Source organism: Arachis hypogaea, chromosome 19, assembly GCF_003086295.3.
Source record: "Arachis hypogaea cultivar Tifrunner chromosome 19, arahy.Tifrunner.gnm2.J5K5, whole genome shotgun sequence".
Classification (NCBI taxonomy): Eukaryota; Viridiplantae; Streptophyta; class Magnoliopsida; order Fabales; family Fabaceae; genus Arachis; species Arachis hypogaea.
The window spans coordinates 122,449,698-122,471,018 of record NC_092054.1 but is presented as its reverse complement, the minus strand read 5'-3'; the positions used below and the strand labels follow the sequence as shown (position 1 = coordinate 122,471,018).

Below are 21,321 nucleotides of genomic sequence, written 5' to 3'. Positions count from 1 at the left end.
CACTAATTTTAACTTCCTAAACTCTTTTTCAATTCTAACCAAACTAACCTTTCAAAACATCTCTTTTGGTTTTTCACTTTCTTTTAACCTTCTAACCATGGCATACTGATAATTTTTCCTAATTAACATGCCTTCTATTACATTTTGGATTGTGAATTCTTCCTTTCGAACTTTTAACTCCTATACAATCCTTAATGCACATTTACTTAACTCATTTTCCTCATTCTATTTCTCCTTTGCCACTTTCTATTTCTTTTCACTATTTGCCTATTTGTTTTCCTGTTTTTTATTATATCCTGGTTTTCTGTTTTTCAGGATGTCTGCCTCCCAGAGAAAGGGAAAAGCAAAGGCAACTACGGGCAAACGTAAAAGAGGAGAACCCTCCATGTCCATCATGGACATCATGCACGATGACTCCTGGCGGGAGAAAAATTTTACCCCGCAGGAGAAGGCTGACCAGCTACTCCCTGCCACTGATCCAGTAAAGTTTGCAAACCGATACTGTGAGCTGAAGTATCCGGTGTTTGCAACCTCCAGGAACATATACCTGGAGAGGACTTTGAAGATCCCAGAAGAACTCCAACAATACACCTCTGATCAGATCAAACAAAGAGGCTGGTTCTTTCTGGAGAGAAACCTGACTGAGGTCAATACATCTTGGGTTAGGGAATTCTACTGCAACTACTTCAAAACTTCCCTAGATGCAGTGAACCTTAGAGGGAATCAAATTTTGGTCACTGAAGAGGCCATTGAAGATGTTCTGAAACTTCTGCCTAAAACTGATCAGCTGGATGGTTATCAAAGAGCTGAGGAGGATATGCGCTTCATGAAGTTTGATTGGGATGCAGTCAAGGCCCAAATAGCCCTTGACCCGACTGTTCCTTGGATTATGGGTCAGAACACTACCATGCCAAAGGGAATCAAGCGGATTTACTTGAATGATGAGGCTCGGCTATGGCATCAGATACTTAGCAACTTCATTATGCCGAGTACTCACGAGACTGAGATACCAGCCGCTATGATCACCCTCCTATGGTGTGTGATGGAGGGTAAGGACCTGTACCTGCCACGCTTTATCCGGTACTATATGGCCATGGTCCACATCCGAGGCACTCTTCCCTTTCCCTATTTGATTACACAGCTAGGCCGTCGAGCTGACGTGCCTTGGGAGGATGCTGATGAAAAGCCACCTGCTGCAGAATGCAAGAAGATTATCCCTCACAGCAGGAACTTTCTGGCTTTAGGCTACAGACCTCCATTCCTCACTGCTACTGCTAAGACAGCCACACCATCTGCCGGCCCATCTTCTTCTACTGCTGCCCCAGCTACCCCTGCTACCACCGCTGCACCACCACCTGCCCCAGAGCCCGTCTATCATCTAGTGCACCGCCTGTTTCGACGGCTTGACCAGATGGAGTGTCGCAACAAGCGACACTATGAGCACCTGAAGCTGATGATACGATCTGGCGACATCCCCTCCGAGCCTGACACACCATCCGAGGCATCTGAGGAGGAGGCAGATGCGCCCGAGGCTGCGACTCATCTACAGCAGGAGGCAGAGCAGGCAGGCACCTAGTAGGCAGCACACCAGCAGGAGACCCCGCATAAGATCCAGGCTACAGACCCTGAGATCCCTATTCAGACAGCCCCTCCTCTACAGCAACCAGATCCTCAGACCGCCACCACAGAGACCCCAGCTACCCGTCCTTCCAGTGATGACACCCCTTCACACCCTGCTTGAGTGAGCATCAGGGACGATGCTACATTTTAAGTGTGGGGAGGTCGTCATCTCTGGCGTTCTTTTTTTTTTGTGAACCACTACATACTCTTTTACTTTATTTTGCTACTTTTCTATATTTTTTCTCTTTATTTTTATTTTTTATTTTCTCAGTACTTATATATTACTCTTTTTATGTATTTTTACTATATTTCTGTGTTTTGCACTTTAGTTCATATTTTAGCCATTTAGTTTAGTTGCAATTATAACTTATTAGTTATAGAAATTGTGGATTAATTAGTATAGTTTACCCTTTTTAGCATAAGACAGCTTAGTTTAAATTGAAAAATATAAAAAGGAAGTAAACTAGAGACTTGAACTTAAGAACAACAATCCACACACCTTATATATATAGCATTACATGTTAGTTAGTTAACAACATTGAATCAAGGAGAAATACTAGAACTTTAAAGCCACCTTAAGTTTTACATTGAGAATAATAGAAATTTTTAAATAAACCTGCATGACATACATAACTGATAAATGATTTTTGAGCTAGAGAACACACAGCCTGTGAGTTTTGAGCTTAATTGTATGGTTACATTCAAACCATAAATTTTATTCCTGTGTGTTCCGCCCTTCTTATTTATTCTGGTGTTCTTTACTTTGTTTTAATCTATATGTCCGATTATAGAATATAACTACATACCAAGAGAGTGATTGAGGCCATTATTTGATTTTAGCTCACTTATCCCAAATTAGCCTACCTTTTACATCACCCTTGTTAGCCCCCTTGAGCCTTTAAATCTCCTTTTATTCTATAAACCACATTACTAGCCTTAAGCAGAAAAACAAAATAAAAATCCCAAGTTGAATCCTTGGTTAGCTTAAGATAGAAATTGTGTATGGTTTAAATGTGGAAAACCTATTGAGAACATGGTTGATAAAAACAAAAAGGTAGAAAAAGTTGAAAAGAATTAAGTAATTCAAAATAAAAGTTTTGGGAAGCATGCTCATGTGAAATCAAAATAATTGAATTACCATGTGCATTAAAAAAATGTTATTTTTCAATATTTGAATAAATGGGACACAAAAGAATTCCCAAAAAGCAAAATAAAGCAATGCACATGGGATAAAAATAAACATTGAAACATGAGCATGTAACATCAAAAGTGGGAAAATATGGGAAAATAGGTAAAGAAGCTCTGCTTTAGAAAGTATGTATGTTAGGTGAGATCTTAGACTAATTAAGGATTCACTTATTAGCTCACTTAGCCTTATACATATACCCTTACATTTACCTTGGCCCCATTACAACCTTAATTAAAGACCTCATGATTTTTGGTATGTCTATATTCTATAATTGTTGATTGGTTAGATGAAGAACAAAGTTATAGAAAGAAAGAATAAAAAGAAGAATAGAGTGATTAACCCAATAAATACTGAGTGACTAGAGAGTAAACACAAAATCCAGTGAGGGTTCAATAGCTCATTAACATATATCTCTGCTTGAATTATTAATTGTCTTGCAAGTTTATAAAATGCTTTTCTCTCCCATCTCAACTGTAAAAGTGCTTTATCATTATCTAAGGCTTGGCTATATATATATATGACTCCTTGAGAATGTGAATTAATTCAACTACATGTAAGCTTTATATTCAAGTGAATAAAAATTAAGAATTGCATGATGCATCTAGGTAGTTGCATTTAGATTAGATTGCATTGCATGACATTCCACCACTTTAACCTTACTTTTTACCTTGGATATAGCATGAGGACATGCTATTGTTTAAGTGTGGGGAGGTTGATAAACCCATATTTTGTGATATATTTTGTGCTTAGTTTGAGTGATTTATTCAATCCTTCACCCACTTATTCATATTAATTGCATGGTTTTACTTTCCCTTCCTTATTATGTGATGTATGTGAAAAACATGTTTCCTATGCTTTAAAATTAATTATTTTAATTACCTTTATTTCCATTCGATGCCGTGATTCGTGTGTTGAGTAGTTTCAGATCTTCTAAGGCAGGAATAACTTAAAGGATGGAAAGGAAACATACAAAAATGGAAGGAAAGCACAAAACGAAGTTCTTGAAGAAACTGGCATCCACGCGATCGCATGGACGATGCGGCCGCATGCCAAGCGCGAAGAAGCAGCGACGCGACCGCATGACTGACGCGACCGCGTGACAAGGAAAACTCCGAATGACGCGACCGCGTGACCCACGCGGATGCGTGACAGAGGCCACGCACCAGAAATTGCAGAAAACGCTCATAGCGAATTTTGAAGCCCTTTTTGGCCCAAATCCAAGTTCAGAAGGCATAGACCAGAGGTTATGAAGTGGGGGAATGCATCCATTCAAAGGGAGTCTCCACTTTAGTTAGTTTTCATGATTTAGATTTAGTTTAGAGAGAGATTCTCTCTCTCTCTCTCTTTAGGATTAGGATTTAGAATTAGGATTTTATTCACTTTTAGGATTATCTCTTTATCAGGTTCAATATTCCCTTTTATTTACTTTTGCAATTTAATTTATGGATTCTTCCATGTTACAGATTACTCTTTTGAATTAATGTTATTTGAGGTATTTCAGTTTAATATTGCTTTATTTTATTTATGTTCCTATTATTCCCAATCTGAAGACATTTTTATTCCAATAGATTTACTTTTCTCCTTTTGGTCTTGGTTAAGAAATCAGTAACTCAGGAGTTATCAAACTCAAGCATGATTGATGATTGTTATCTTTGTTAGTTGACTTGAACTTCAATAATCCCAATCTTTTCTTAGGAAATAAATAGGATCCGAAGATCAAACCAATTAATCCCTTGACCTTCCTTTATCTTAGTAAAGGTTAACAAAGTGGAATTAAGATTCGATTCTCATCATCATTGATAAGGATAACTAGGATAGGACCTCCAATTTCTCATACCTTGCCAAAAGTTTATTTACAGTTATTTATTTATTTTACTTGCCTTTTAAATTGCTTGTTCTTCATTTACTTTATTTTCTAATTAAACTATTCACTCCTCATTCTCAAAACCCCAATTTACAATCTCCATAACCAATAATAAGAACATACTTCCCTGCAGTTCCTTGAGAAGATGACCCGAGGTTTGAATACTTCAGTTATCAATTTATTAGGGGTTTGTTACTTGTGACAACCAAAATGTTTGTAAGAAAGGTTGATTGCTTGGTTTAGTAACTATACTTGCAACAAGAATTTACTATAACTTCTAAACCATCAATCTTCCAGTTCTTCAATGCACTTATGTGATTGAGGCCTTATTTCACTAAGCTTACATACCCATATAGCCTTACCTTTCATTATCCCTTTCAAACCAATTTTGAACCTATTTTACCCCTTTGTTCTTTACTTTAGCACATCATTAACTCTAAGCGGAAAACAATAATGTCCTTAATTTGAATCCTTGGTTAGCTTAGACTAGTGACAGTGCTCACGAATTAAGTGTGGGGAAATTGGGTTTGCCAACATTTGGTTTGAGAATTGGGTGTTGTGTATTCTTGAGAAAATATGAAAAAGAATGTTAAGAATATATTTATGCATTCAATACCCTAATCATATGCATTGAAAAAAGAAAAAAAATTTAAGAAAAGAAAAAAAATAAAAAATAAAAAAGAGAGAAAAAGAAAAGAAAAAGAGCAAATAATAAAGGGGGACAAAATGCCCCAAAGTAAATGACAGCAATGCATATGAGTTGTACTCAAATTCGGATGCATGAATATGTGGAAAACATAGTTAATGGGTAGTTAGGCTTTATATTATGATTACATGGATTGTCCTAAGTTAGGTGAGAAGTTTAGGTTAATTAAGGATTCAGATTTTAGTCCACTTAACCAAATACAATCCTACCTTGACCCTAACCCCATTACAACTCTTAAAAGACCTCTTGATTTATGTATTTGTGCATTAAATTTTTGTTGATTGGTAGAAGAAGAGCAAGCCTTAGAAAGCAAGATTAGTAGAGAATTGAGAGAATCGAACCTCAAACACCTGAGCAATTAGAGTGTATACACTTCCAGTGAGGGTTCGATGCTCGATTCCTTGTTCCTGGCTTTCATGAGCTTTCTTCTTACAAGTTTACTTGTACTTTATTTTATGATTTGAATTAGTGAAATCCAATTCATGTCTGTTCTTGGAAGATTTATTTACTTTGACCAAGTAGGTAGAAACATTTTGCATGTAGTTGCATTCACATAGATAGGTTGCATTTCATACTCTCTACCATTCCTCTTCACTCTTTTAGTTCTCTTGAGCTTAGCATGAGGACATGCTAATGTTTAAGTGTGGGGAGTTGATAAACCCCATTTTTAGGGTTTATCCTGTACTTAATTGAGTGGATTTTATCCACTATCCTCACATTTATTCATGCAATTGCATGTTTTACATTTTCCTTCCTGATTTTGTGCTATGATTGAAAACATGCTTCTTTGGCCTTAAATTTGCTAATATTAATCCTCTCTTATTACCATTCGATGCCATGATATGTACGTTAAGTGATTTCAGGGATTATAGGGCAGGGATGGCTTAGAGGATGGAAAGGAAGCATGCAAAACAGGAAGGAATACAAGAAATTGAAGGAATTGTAAAGCTGTCCAGCCTGACCTCTTGGTACTAAATTGACCATAACTTGAGCTACAGAAGTCCAAATAAAGTGGTTTTAGTTGCGTTAGAAAGCTAACATCCGGGGCTTCGCAATGATATATAATTTACTATAGCTGCCCTGAAGATAGGCGATGTGCACGCGTGAATCACACGTATGCGTGACCTGGAGAAAAGCCAATCCACGCGTACGCGTGGACGACACGTACGCGTGACTTTGCCGCGTGCTGGACGTATCAGAAATCACTGGGGCAATTTTTGGGCTGTTTTTGACCCAGTTTTCGGCCCAGAAAACACATATTAGAGGCTATAAAGTGGGGGAATCCATTCATTCATTCATACAACTTTCATAATTCAACAATTTTAGGTTTAGATGTAGTTGTTAGAGAGGGAGGTTCTCTCCTCTCTCTCTTAGGTTTTAGGATTTAGGATTTCTCTTAGGTTAGGTTTACTTCTTCTCCATTCTAGGTTCAATGTTCCTTTTCTTTAGTTTCTCTTTTACTTTTATTTGTTCTGGTACTTTGGTTTATTTATTTTTCTTGTTGATTCTCTTCTTTTCCAATTTGGCTTATGAACTTTCCAATGTTAGACTTGATTTCTTTATTTAATGCAATTTGAGGTATTTCAGATTTATGATTGCTTTCTTCTATTTATGATATAAATAATTTAGATTTTTCCCCTTTTGGATTTGGTTGAGTAAGTGGTGACACTTGAGTTATCAAACTCCTTGTTGATTGAAAATTGGAATTTGCTGATTGATTTGGATCCCTCTAAAGCTAGTCTTTCCACAGGAGTTGACTAGGACTTGAGGAATCAAATTGATTAGTCCACTTGACTTTCCTTTATTTAGTAAGAGTTAACTAAGTGGGAGCAATAAACAATTCTCGTCACAATTGATAAGAATAACTAGGATAGGATTTCCAGTTCTCATACCTTGCCAAGAGTTTTTCTAGTTATTAATTTACTTTCTTGCCAATTTATTTTCTTGTTCCCTATTTCAAAAACCCAAAAAGATACATTTCCCATAACCAATAATAAATCATACTTCCCTGTAATTCCTTGAGAGATGACCCGAGGTTTAAATACTTCGGTTATAAATTTTATTGCGTTTGCTTTAGTGATAAACAAGTTTTTGTTCAAAAGGATTCTTGTTGGTTTAGAAACTATACTTACAACGTGATTATTCTTATAAAATTCTTTACTAGCAAAAGTCCGTTCGTCAAGTATATTGGGCATTGAGTCTTGTCTTCTTTTCAGGCAAGGACTGCCTCCATTGCTTGTATGGTTACAAGTTACTGCCAGGTATAAGTATAGGGGCTCCCCTTCTTTAGGCTTACTGAGTACGGGAGGTTCTGAGAGTATCTTTTTGAAGTAGTTGAACGCTTCTTCACATACTGGAATCCACTCGAAGGTGATCCCCTTTTTCATTAGGTTAAAGAATGGGATGGCGTTCTCTGCCGAGGCACCGAGGAACCGGGATAGAGCCGTAAATTTTCCGGTGAGTCGTTGCACGTCCTTGACGCACCCAGGGCTTGCCATTTTGAGGACGGCTTCGCATTTGTCTGGGTTGGCCTCTACCCCTCTCTGTGTTATCATGAACCCTAAGAATTTTTCTACTTCCATGGCGAATGCACATTTGAAAGGGTTGAGCCTCATTTTGAATTTTCTTAGTGCCTTGAAGACAGCTTGGAGGTCATCTATTAGTTTGTTCGGCTCTGCTGTCTTTACCAGGATGTCGTCGACGTACACTTTTACTGTCTTGCTGATGAGGTCATGGAAGACCTTGCTCATTAGTCTTTGATAGGTGGCTCCTTCATTTTTTAGCCCAAAGGGCATTACTTTGTAGCAATAAGTACCCCTTGGTGTTATGAATGCCATTTTGTCCTCGTCAGGTTGGTGCATCAGAATCTGGTTATAGCCAGAGTAGGCATCCATGAAGCTGAGAAAACGATATCCTGCCACCGAGTCAACCAAGGTGTCGATGTTGAGGAGGGGGAAAGAGTCTTTTGGGCATGCTTTGTTCAGATCGGAGTAATCAACGCACATTCTCTACTTTCCGCTGGCTTTCTTGACCAGGACGACATTGGACAGCCATGTTGAATACTCGAGTTCTTTGATGAATCCTGCTTCTAGTAGCCCGGCTGTTTGCTTGGCGACTTCGTCGGCCCTTTCTTGAGATATCTTTCTTCGCCGCCGGGCTACTGGTCTGGCGTCGGGTTTTACGGCTAGTTGATGGGACATGACCTCAGGATCCAACCCTGACATGTCTGATGGTGTCCACGTGAAGAAGTTGCTGTTTGCCCTTACAATGTCCATGAGGGGGCCCTTGAGTTCATGGGGTAGATTCCTGTTTACAAAGGTAAACTGGTCTGCCGACTTTCCTATCTGAAACTTTTTCATGTCCCCCTCAGGTTCTGGTCTTGGCTTGTCCTCCATCCTGACGTCCAGGTCTGCCAAGAATACGCCAGCTGCCTTCTTAGATTCTTTCCTTAAGGAGAGACTGGCGTTGTCGCAAGCGACCGCCGCTTCTAGGTCTTCCCTTATGGAGCCAACTGTTCCCTTATCCGTTATGAACTTCATTGTCAGGAATTTAGTGCATATTACGGCTGAGAGTTCATTGATGGTCTTTCTTCCCAGGATGATGTTATATGCTGTGGAGTCTCCGAGGACTACGAAGTCTGCCATAACCGATTTCTTGGCATCACCGGTTCCAAGGCATATTGGGAGAGAGATTGTGCCGTCGGGTTTTATGTAGTTATCACCAAGTCCCATGACCCCGTGCTGGTGATTTTTGAGGTCAGATTCTTTAAGCCCCATGGCATCGAATACGTTCCTGAATAGGATGTTAGAGTCGGCTCCGGTATCGACGAGGATTCGTCTGACTAACCCCGTGCCGACCATTGCTTTAACCACCATGGGGGGTTCTCGGGGAGGTCGTGAAACCATTTATCTTCGGGCCAAAGGATATGGTGGGTGGTCCCTGTTGATGGTGGGACCTTTGTTGAAATGGACAGGATTCGGGTATCCTTTTTTGTCGCTGACTTGGACTTAGGAGGGCTATCGCGCCCGACCACGACGTTGACCACGAAGGTTGGGGGGTTGTTGGTGTCCCCTATGGTTTCCTGCCTTGCCTTGACGACTCGGCTACGATCTTCTTCGGAGCGTTCGCGCTCCCGCCACCTCGGCTCTCTGATGAGCCGGGAGAATTTACTCAGCTTTCCATCTCATATGGCCTACTCTAAAGCATCTTTGAGATCGAAGCAGTCTTGGGTCTTGTGGCCAAACCCCTTGTGGTAATCGCGGTAGAGGCTTTTGTTGCCTCCTGTTCTTTCTTTCAATGGTCTGGGTCTGGATAGGATTCATTTGTCTACAATTTGTTGGTAAACCTCCACTATGGGTGTCGTAAGTGGCGTGTAGTTCGTGAACCTTCCTACTCGTGGGGGTTGCTTGGACTGCTTGCCTAGGGTGTCGTCCTAGGGGGCTTCCCTGTATCTGTCGACCTGGGGGGGCTGCCGAGCTGGGGGTTTGGGAGCTGCCGTTTATTGGCTGCTACAACCTGACTCACTTCCTCATCATTGATGTATTCCTTGGCCACGCTTTGAATTTCTTGCATGGACCAGACAGGCTTGGTAGTAAGGTGCTTCCTAAAGTCCTCGTTTAGCAAGCCGTTCGTTAGGCAGAGACTAGCGACTGAGTCTGTAAGGCTGTCAATCTCTAGACACTCATTGTTGAATCTGTCTAGGAACTTTCTGGTTGGCTCCCCGGGTTTTTGGGTAACCCCCAGCAAGTTGATTGGGTATTTTGCCTTGGCTATGTGTGTCGTGAACCGAGCCAAGAAGCTTTGGGAGATGTTCGCGAAAGCTATGATGGATCCTTGTGGGAGGGCGTGGAACCATCGAATCGCTGGGCCGGCTAGTGTCACAGGGAATGCTCGGCATCTGATCGCATCGCCTACCCCCTCCAAGTTCATCCTTGCTTCAAAGGTTGTGATATGCTCTTGGGGATCCTTAGTCCCGTCGTACCTCATGTCCGTCGGCTTGTCGAAGTTTTTTGGGAGCTGGACCTTGAGGATCGAGGGGTGGAAAGGAGTGGCTCCCATGATAATGGGTTCCTGTTGTTTCTTGGCTTTCCCTCTCTGGGACTCCTAGTGGCTCTCGGACCTACTTTGGGTAGGTCGTGAGGTCGCCTGTCTATGCGCCTCGTCGCGCTTTGTTAGCCTCCTTTCTCGGCTATCGTGTCCTCGGGAGGGGGAGCGAGTGCGAGTGTGGGATCGGCTGGCATCGTCGTGGGAGTGGCTGACGTCTCTATGGGGTCGGCCTCTCGCTGTTAGCACCCGCTCAAGGTTTTGTACTCTATGTCTGAGTTCTTGCATGATCTTGGCACTGTCGGCCCTCGATCCTCCGAAGGGACGTCTCTCGGGGGGTCTTGGTGTAGATTTGTTGGTTCGGCTGAACGGAGGATCATGGCTGTTCGCCGGCACGGGCTGTCGAACTCGCCCTGCTCAGGCAGGCCCCACCTCCTTCGCGGAGTTCCTCCGACGTGGGGAGTCACTCCATGTCTACTCTGGGATACCCACAGACGGCGCCAATGTTCGTTACCTGAGGATGTCGGGTACTCGACGGGTCGGATGGTGATGGAAGAAAAAAAAGGGTTGAGATCCTGGAGCGGCCTGAAACAAATCTTCGGGTCCTCGCAGAGGATCAGTGACGCTGGTAGTAGAACGGGCAGAGGGGGATGACCACCTGCAAGGACACTCCGATGCTCAAGTCAGTATCCGTACGAAAAGATGGCCAAATCAGGTAAAGTGATGTGTACCCCTTACGGAGTAGGATGAGATGTTGACATTCATTTGGAGGACAACTAGGTCCTTTTACTCTGCTCCCAAAATGATGACATTTTAGGAGGTGCCCTAATTCTCCAATTTGGAAGAACACGCCATTGCACTTGTATAGTTATGAGTTTGTTTTGCCTAGGGCGTCTATGGCCAGTGAAGGACGTTCTTCGAGCACCCAATGAGTCCGATTGCCGTCTCACATTCGTTGCGTGGAGGCTGGAGACGAGAAGGACGACATTGCTCCGATTTGCAGGTGTGGTGTGTATGTTATACTATACAAGTCCAGGATGCCAACTAACCCCAACCAGTTGTTTCTTGGGTGCCCCTTTTTCAAGGTAACATAGTTCTGTGAAGCTTGAAGCTGGTTCATGTGTTTAGCTGAATTTTGATTTTGTTGATGTTGCAGTTGAAAAATCCATCCCACTGCAAGTTTCTTATCTGGCTTAATGATCATGTTGCAAAAATTTGGGCTACAGAGAAGTCAGTTACTGACAACAAAGTTGACGACTTGGAGCAATACTTGTGCAAGAATAAAGTAGAACAGAGGCTGGTTAAGCTAGAGAAGAAGCTTGCATGTCTAGAGAGGGAAAAAATCTAATATGTGAGTTATTGTTGTATATTTGGTAGTAAGTTGTGTTGCTGTTGCTGTTATTAGGTGTTATTAGATGTTGAGCATCGCTCTTGTGAGGAACAATTGACATAATATAGTTATGTTTATCCTTTGATGAATGATAATATGTTGTTGTTGTAACATCATGTCTTTAAATGGCTATATATAATATTATATTGATGGTCTGGGTATGTATAATTCATTAAACTAGTTGGATCATTAAACATTGAACTATAAGATAAGTTTGAAGGATTACAATCCTAACAAAATATGATAAGCAGTCTCATAATAGGTCACAACCTGAACATTATAAGTTTGCCAAAAAGATACTAGAATGCATCACAAATGAAAATAAGTTTATCCAATTTTTTACATCAGCTACGACTGACTTCCTAAGATAGCAACATCATTTCTTAGAATTTTTTACTCCTGGGGCGGGGATGAACTGAAAAGTTCTTTTAGTTCTAGTGCTTGGTGCAGCCAGAGTCTCACCAGATGGTCCTTCAGTTGCTTTTGCACTTGGCTGTTGTGATCCTTGAACATGTTGTTTACCATCATCCTTCTTTCTAATTGGTTGTTTTGGTCGCAAGGTTCTGTTGGATGGTCTTGCTGGAACTCTGGCTGGAGGTTTGAATGGAACCTGGCCTTGCCTTACAGGGATTGTAGAAACAGACACATATGCAGCTTCTGGAGCAGCTTGTTGTTGGACCACATCTGGAGTTGTGGTAGCTGCAGAATGGTTCTGGTTGGTTGAAATAGATGAATTATGCTCTTCACCTTGAAATGAAGAAAGACAATAAAGTCATCAAATAAATTAAAAAATTTAAATATATCTTTTAATACTTTTAAAATTGACAACTAAATCCTTCAACATTTTATCGGGGGGACAAAAAGATCCTTCATCCAGTCAAGTACCTCTACCTCAGGTGCTGATTGTGACAGTGGTAGAACCACAAGAGAAAGGTTGTCATGGGTCTTCTTCTTTGGTTTCCTGATTGTAGGTTTCCAATTTGGGTTAGATGGCGCACCCTTGCAAGTCTTATAGTTGTGCCCTGTTTGACCACACTTGCTGCAGGTCACATAGAAACTCCTTGATAAAATATTATTTTATGGTTTATTTTGTATTGAATTGAGTGAATTTTGTCAACTATTCTCACACTTATTCATGTAAATTATATGTTTTTAAGATTCCTTCCTAATTTTGTGCTATGATTGAAAACATGTTTCCTAGGCCTTATAATTACTAATTTTTAATTCTATCTTATTACCATTCGATGCCGTGATGTGTCCGTTGAGTGATCTCAGGGTTATAGGGCAGTAATGGCATGGAGAATGAAGAGGAAGCATGCTAAAGTGGAAGGAACACAAGAATTTGGAGATTTCAGAAGTTGGAACCGACGCGTACGCATGGCTAAAGCGTGCGCGTGACCAAGCCATAGTCCAAATGACACGTACGCGTGACTGACGCGTATGCGTGACCAAGAAGTCGTCCATTCGACGCGTATGCATGGCTGACACGTATGCGTGACGAGCGTTACGTGCCTCAGTAAAGAGAAAACACTGGGGGCGATTTCTGGGCTGCTTTTGACCCAGTTTCAGGCCCGAAAATGAAGACAAGAGGCTGAAAAGTGGAGTTGGACGATCATTAATCATTCATCATTCATTCACACACTTTAGTTTTTAGATAGATGTAGAATTCTAGAGAGAGAGGTTCTCTCTTCTCTCTAGGATTTAGGGTTTCTTCTTTCAATTTCTCCTTAAGTTTAGGTTTCAGTCTTATTTTAATTTAGTTTTCCCTTACTTTTATTTGTTCTAGCACTTTTGTTCACCAACTCCTCTTGTTAATTTCTTTATTTTGCAATTTTAGTTTATGAGCCCTTTTGTTACTCTCAATTTTCTTTTAATGCAATTTTATGTTTTCATATCTCTTGATATTTGCCTTAGTTACTATTATTGATTTCTTGTTCATGTTAGTCATAGCCTTTACTACTTCTTGCCTTTTGTGATGTTTACTTTTATCGCATGCTATGTGTTTGATGAAATATTTTTTTTAGCTATAGAGTAGATTTTTCTATTCTTGGTTTGGGTTGGTAACTTGGGTGACCTTGAGTTGCTAATGTCCAAGTGATTGATGATTGATGTCCATTGACACTAGCTTTCACTAATTCGATTAGTGAGTGGCTAGGACTTATGGATTGGGATTGATAAAGCTCATTTGACTTTCCTTCAATTGTTAGAGGATGACTAAATGAGATTGATCTCTACAACTATCATACTATGATTAGTGACAAGGATAGAGATCCTTAGCCATTAACCCTTGCCAAGAAGTACATCATAACCGATAATAAACACACTTCCCTGTAATTCCTTGAGAGACGACCCGAGGTTTGAATACTTCGGTTTATTTTTATTGGGGTTTGTACTTGTGACAACCTAGTTAAAGGTTGACCGAGGATTGATTATTGGTTTAGAACTATACTTACAACGTGATTATTTGTGTGAAATTCTTTACCGCCAATTTTCTTCCGTCACTCCTCTTCAATTTTTCACCTTCAATAACAGTTTCTGCTGGGTCTTTTTGTCTATTATGGACCTTTGGATGACCGATTGGCCTCTTGATGACAGGTGTAGCAGGCCTTGTTTGATCAATCCATGTCCAGAACTCTTCACTAGTAACAGGCTAGATGAAGTGCTCGTAAGTCTTCTTCAGAGATTCCATGCATAACCATGGATACACATAATCTTCCATGTTGTCATGCCTTTTTCTTATTGCTACAACCGCATGACAACACGGCATTCCTTTTTCAGAAAATCTAACAAATTGGTAACAGGCATGCAAGTAAGGATAACAATTAGACAAATGCAATTTAAAGTAATAATAATACCAGCAGGCAGGCAAAGACAACAAAAAACAAGTAGAGAAATACAATTTTCACTGAAGTAAGCATAAGTCCACACTGACCGGTTAGTTGCCATCTGTTACATGTGCATGTATGCTTGATCAGGTCCACATCCAACTTAGATCCCTTGTATGTGACCTCAAATCGTTTGTGCTCGTTATCACCAATCCACTCCGCAGTCCATTTGTACTCGGCTTGACAAGCCGCTTCAACCTTTTCTCTTGAACTGGTACAAGCTTTTCGTGATGGCAGTCTATTAGTCTCTTGTGCTGAATGATAAACCATTATTTTATGATTTATATTGTGTTTAATTGAGTGGTTTTATCAAGTCTTTACCCACTTATTCATATGATTAGCATGTATTTACAATTCCTTCCCAAAATTGTTCCATGGTTGAAAACTTGCTTCCTAGAGATCTTTTAACTATGTATTTTAATTCTCTTTTCTACCATTCGATGCCGTAATCCGTGTGTTAAGTGTTTCAGCCTTCATAGGGTAGGAATGGCTTAGAGAATGGAGAGGAAGCTTGCAAAAATGGAAGGAATATAATAAACTAAGGAGATGACCAGCGAACACTGACGCGAGCGCATGGCTCACGCGAGTGCGCAAAATGGAGAAATCGCAGTGACGCGAACGCGTGCCTGACACAAACGCGTGGATTAGAGTCTGCACGAATGACACGAACGCGTGGCAAGAAAAATCGCTGAATGACGCGAACACGTGGACGACGCGTACGCGTGACCTGCGCGATCTGCAGAAATTACAGGATACGCTGGAGACAATTTCGGGCCTCGTTTTAACCTAATTTTCGACCCGGAAACACAGAATTAAGCAAGGAAACATGCAGAGACTCATCACGCATCCACACACATTCAGATACATTGATATTAGGATTACTCTTAGTTTTAGATCTGAATCTAGAATTACCTTTACATTCATAGTTTATGCTTTTGTTTGGATTTTGGATGTTGAAGAGTCATCACCTTCGTTGAAGTCATTACTTTAGTTTGTTTCCTTATTCCCTTATTCTTAATTAGTTACTCATTGACCCTGTTCAGATAATTATGTTTCATTTTGAATTTATTAATATATATAGTTATTTTTATTTTAATTAATTTTAAATATTTCTCTATTTTATCTTATTTAATTATGTCTTCTCATATTTTTATGATTACTAATTCCATGTCAATGGAGTAGAAATTCCACTTGACATGGGGGTTGATTAAGAGGAGACACTTGAGTTGGAATGCTCAAGTGATTAGTTAATTTGGACGTTGTTGGCTAATTCCGTACCTACTAACGCTAGACCTCCCCAAGGGAGAGGACTAGGATTTGCGGGTAAGAGTTAGTTCAATCACTAACTTTTCTTTATGTAGTAAGGGTTAACCAAGTGAGAACAACAACCTCTTTACACTATACTTGAGAAGATTCCAACAAGGATAGGACTTTCACTTAATTATTCCCCCAGTCAAGGCCTTTTAATATTGATAATAATTCTTAGTTAATTGCTTTGATCTATAATTACTTTTAATTACTCATTATCCAACTCAAACTTTCTGGAAATTTTCTTATTAGTAAATTAGCACTCTTTCCTGCAACTCGTTAGGAGACGACCTGGGACTCATACTCCCAGTATTTCTATTTCTAAAAATTGTGACAACCCTTTTTAAATTGGAGAGGCAGATCTTAGCTGGTTAAGAGCTATATGTGCAACGCTATTCCTTTATTTGAAATCTCTAAATTGGTTAACTTCTGCCACGCATCACAGAACCATACACCTCATGCGATAGCAGCGCACTTTCTCGCACATTGTGAGTATAGGCTTGCACCTGTACTTGACAATCTTGGAATTGAAAGACTTGCACATATTGTTAGTCAGGTTGTCCATTTTTGGACCATGACTGAAGTAGGCCCTTACCCATGTTGCAGGATCAAATTTCATCAGGTATGACCAGGCATCCTTTTTAACTTCCTTCAGCCTCTCCATTGTTGCCTTAAACTCAGGCGCAGTCATACATTTTGCACAGTCCCACACAATTTCCCTTATGTATAAGTCCTTGAAACGGTTGATGAAATTCTTCCACATGTGCATGACACAATTCCGCACATGTGCATTCGGCATTATCTCTTTTAATGCAGGCATCAGACCCTAACACAGACTGATTCGAGAAGGGTTTTCATTAAATTGCATGATAAGTATTTAAATTAAGTAGAGAAAGTCACTTACTAACCTTTTGTTGGTCAGACATAAAACTCCAACTATGTTCTTGCACATCTCCAATGTCCTCTTGTAGTAGGGTGATGAGCGGATAATTTATACGCTTTTTGGCATTGTTTTTAGGTAGTTTTTAGCATGTTTTAGTTATTTTTTATTATATTTTTATTAGTTTTTATGCAAAAATCACATTTCTGGACTTTACTATGAGTTTTTGTATTTTTCTGTAATTTCATGTATTTTCTGGCTGAAATTGAAGGACCTGAGCAAAAATCTTATTCAGAGGCTGAGAAAGGACTGCAGATGCTGTTGGATTCTGACCTCCCTGCACTCAAATGCATTTTTCTGGAGCTACAGAGGTCCAATTGGCGCGTTCTCAGTTGGGATAGAAAGCTAACATCTTGGGATTTCCAGAAATGTATAATAGTTCATACTTTGCCCGAAATTCGATGGCCCAAACTAGCGTTCAACGCCAGCCAAAGACCCCTTTTTTGGCGTAAAACGCCGAAACTGGCACCAAAACTGGAGTTAAATGCCCAAACTGGTATCCAAGCTGGCGTTTAACTCTAGAAAAGGCCTATGCACGTGTAAAGCTCAATGCTCAGCCCAAGCACACACCCAGTGGGCCCCAGAAGTGGATTTCTGCACTTAGTTACTTATTTTCTGTAATCCTTAGTAACTTGTTTAGTATAAATAGCACTTTTTACTAATGTGTTCGGATCTTATGCCATTTTTCACATTTGGAAGGCTGGCCATTTGGCCATGCCTAGACCTTTTTCTCTTATGTATTTTCCAACAGTGGAGTTTCTACACCTCATAGATTAAGGTGCAGAGCTCTGCTGTTCTTCATGAATTAATGCAAGTACTAATTTTTCTCTTTCAATTCCCGCTTACTTCTTCTCCAAGATATACTCTCGTACTTAATTCAGTTAAGTCAAAATGAAGGGGTGACCCGTGATAATCACCCACTATATTCGTTACTCGCTTAGCCAAGATCCGCGTGCCTGACAACCACAAGCAGTCTACATGATGTTCAACGTAGTCATTGGACGACAGTCGAAGTATAGTCTCTTGGGTCTCTCATCCATGGATTTGACTTGCCTCTACTAACAACAGAGCATTCGAATTCGTGAGATTAGAATCTTCGTGGTAGAGGCTAGAACCAATTGGCAGCATTCCTGAGATCCGGAAAGTCTAAACCTTGTCTGTGGTATTCTGAGTAGGATCTGGGACGGGATGACTATGACGAGCTTCAAACTCATGAATGTTGGGCGCAGTGACAGTGTGCAAAAGTATAGAGAGATCCTATTCTGACACAATTGAGAACCGACAGATGATTAGCCGTGTGATAGCTGTGCCTGGTATTTTTCATCCGAGACGAGAGATCCGACAGTTGATTAGCCGTACAAAAACCGTACCTGGACCATTTTCACTGAAACGACGGATGGTAGTCATTGACAACGGTGATCCATCAACATACATCTTGCAATAGAAGGGAGCACGCATGATTGGATGAAGACAATAGGAAAGCAGAGGTTCAGAAGCAACAAAGCATCTCCAAACGCTTATCTAAAATTCCCACCAATGAATTACATAAGTATCTTTATTTTAATTTACGTTTTATTTATCTTTCAATTATCAAAACTCATAACCATTTGAATCCGCCTGACTAAGATTTACAGGATGACCATAGCTTGCTTCAAGCTGGCAATCTCCGTGGGATCGACCCTTACTCTCGTAAGGTTTTATTACTTGGACGACCCAGTGCACTTGCTGGTTAGTTGTACCGGAGTTGTGAAAAGTGTGACCACAATTCTGTGCACCAAGTTTTTGGTGCCGTTGCCGAGGATTATTCGACTTTGGACAATTGACGGTTCATCTTGTTTCTTAGATTAGGTAACCTTCTTTCTTGTTTCAACCTTTATTTTCTTTTCAAAAAGTTTTTTAAAATATTTCAAAAAAAATTTAAAAAAAAAGTTTTCAAAAAAAATGTTCTTCAGAATTTTTAAGAATGAATTCCATCTTAGAGCTCCATGATGATATATTGAAGCTTGGCTGGCTATTAAGCCATGTCTAATCTTTTAGACTGAAGCTTCTACTTATCATTACAGCTATTGGAGGAGCCTTTGGATTCTCATTTATAATTATGTGCTAAAGCTTGACTGGCCATTTGGCCATGTCTAATTCTTTTGGACCAAAACTTTAGACTAACATTGCATGAATCCTGGAATTCTTATTAAAAATTTTGAATTTCTTTATTTTCTTTTTCCAAAATAATTTCGAAAAAATACTAGAAAATTTAATAAAATCATAAAAACCAAAAAATTTTGTGTTTCTTGTTTGAGTCTTGTGTCAAATTTTAAGTTTGGTGTCAATTGCATTTTTTTTAATTTTCTTAAAATTTTTGAAAATTCATGCATATGTTCTTCATGATCTTCAAGTTGTTCTTGATGATTTTCTTTGTTTGATCTTTACATTTTCTTGTTTTGTGTCTTTTCTTATTTTTCATATGCATTTTCAAATTGTTAGTGTCCCTAGTACAAAAGTTCTTAAGTTTGGTGTCTTGCATGTCTTTCTTTTCTTAAAAATTTTCAAAAATATGTTCTTGATGTTCATCATGATCTTCAAAGTGTTCTTGGTGTTCATCTTGACATTCAAAGTATTCTTGCATGCATTATTTGTTTTGATCTTAAATTTTTATGTTTTGTTTCATTTTGTTGTTTTTCTCTCTCATTAAAAATTCAAAAGTCAAAAAAATATATTTTCCTTATTCTTCTCATAATTTTTGAAATTTTGAGTTGACTTGGTCAAAAATTTTTAAAATTTTGTTGTTTCTTGTTAGTCAAGTCAAAATTTCCATTTAAAAATTTTATCTTTTCAAATCTTTTTCAAAATCAATTCTTTTTCATTTTTTTATGATTTTCGAATTTCATTCGTAAAATTTTTCAAAATCTTTTTAATTTTTCTTTTAATGTTTTCGAAAATTTTAAAACTAATTTTTCAAAATTTTTTTCTTAATTTTATTTCATATTTTCAAAAATCCTTGCTAACAATTAATGTTTTGATTCAAAAATTTCAAGTTTGTTACTTTCTTATTAAGAAAGGTTCAATCTTTAAATTCTAGAATCATATCTTTTAGTTTCTTGTTAGTCAAGTCATCAACTTTAATTTTAAAAATCAAATCTTTTTAATTTCTTTTTCAATTCTTTTTCAAAATAAATTTCAATCATATCTTTTTAAAATTTTAATTTCAAAATCTTTTTCTAACTTTTTATCTTTTCAAAATTTATTTTCAAATCTTTTTCAACTAACTACTTGACTTGTTTGTGTTAATTTTAAAAAGTTTACTATTTCTTATCTTTTTCAAAACCACCTAACTACTTTTCCACTTCTAATTTTCGAAAATCACTAACCACTTTTTCAAAAATCTTTTTAATTAACTAATTGTTTTAGTTTTTAATTTTCTTGTATTTCTTTTTCAAATTTTTGAAACTAACTTAATTAATTAAATAAAAATAAACATATTTTTCTTTTCCCTCTTCTTAAAATTTGAATACTCTCTCTCTCATCTCTTTCTATTTATTTTATTTATTTACTAATATTTCTCTTCTACTCATCTAATAATTCGAACTCTCTCCCTCTCTCTGTGTTTGAATTCTTCTTATTCGCTCTCTACCTCATTCTTCTATTCTTCTTTTCCTCTGACACATAAAGGAATCTCTATACTGTGACATAGAGGATTCCACTACTCTCTTTGTTCTCTTCTTTTTCATATGAGCAAGAACAAGGTTAAGGACATTCTTGTTGAAGATGATCCTGAACCTGAAAGGACTCTGAAAAGGAAGCTAAGAGAAGCTAAAGCACAACACTCCAGAGAGGACCTTTCAGAAAATTTTGAAAAAGAGGCAGACATGGCAGCCGAACCTGAGAACAATGGTGGAGATGCAAGGAAGATGCTTGGTGACTTTACTGCACCAACTTCCAACTTCTATGGAAGAAGCATCTCAATTCCTGCAATTGGAGCAAACAACTTTGAACTTAAGCCTCAATTAGTTTCTCTAATGCAGCAGAATTGCAAGTTTCATGGACTTCCATTGGAAGATCCTCATCAGTTCTTAGCTGAATTCTTACAAATTTGTGACACTGTTAAGACCAATGTGGTTGATCCCGAGGTCTACAGACTTATACTTTTCCCCTTTGTTGTAAGAGACAGAGCTAGGATATGGTTGGACTCATAACCTAGAGAAAGCCTGAACTCTTAGGAAAAGTTGGTCAATACTTTCTTGGCCAAATTCTTTCCACCTCAAAAGATGAGCAAGCTTAGAGTCGAAGTCCAAACCTTCAGACAGAAGGAAGGTGAATCCCTCTATGAAGCTTGGAAAAGATACAAGCAATTGATCAGAAGGTGTCCTTCTAACATGCTT

General features: G+C 39.0%; 1 protein-coding gene and 1 non-coding gene across 2 annotated transcripts; both read right to left on the bottom strand.

Annotated features, from left to right (window-relative positions):
• Positions 1-8,387: 8,387 nt before the first annotated feature.
• Positions 8,388-9,254, bottom strand: LOC140182329 (uncharacterized). Its single transcript, XM_072228493.1, has one exon. It carries the CDS (start codon positions 9,252-9,254, stop codon positions 8,388-8,390), a length of 867 nt encoding a protein of 288 aa, XP_072084594.1.
• An 11,959-nt stretch (positions 9,255-21,213) lies between these two features.
• LOC112781605 (small nucleolar RNA R71) lies at positions 21,214-21,321 on the bottom strand. The gene has a single exon (XR_003192373.1). It is a non-coding gene; the product is annotated as a small nucleolar RNA R71 (small nucleolar RNA).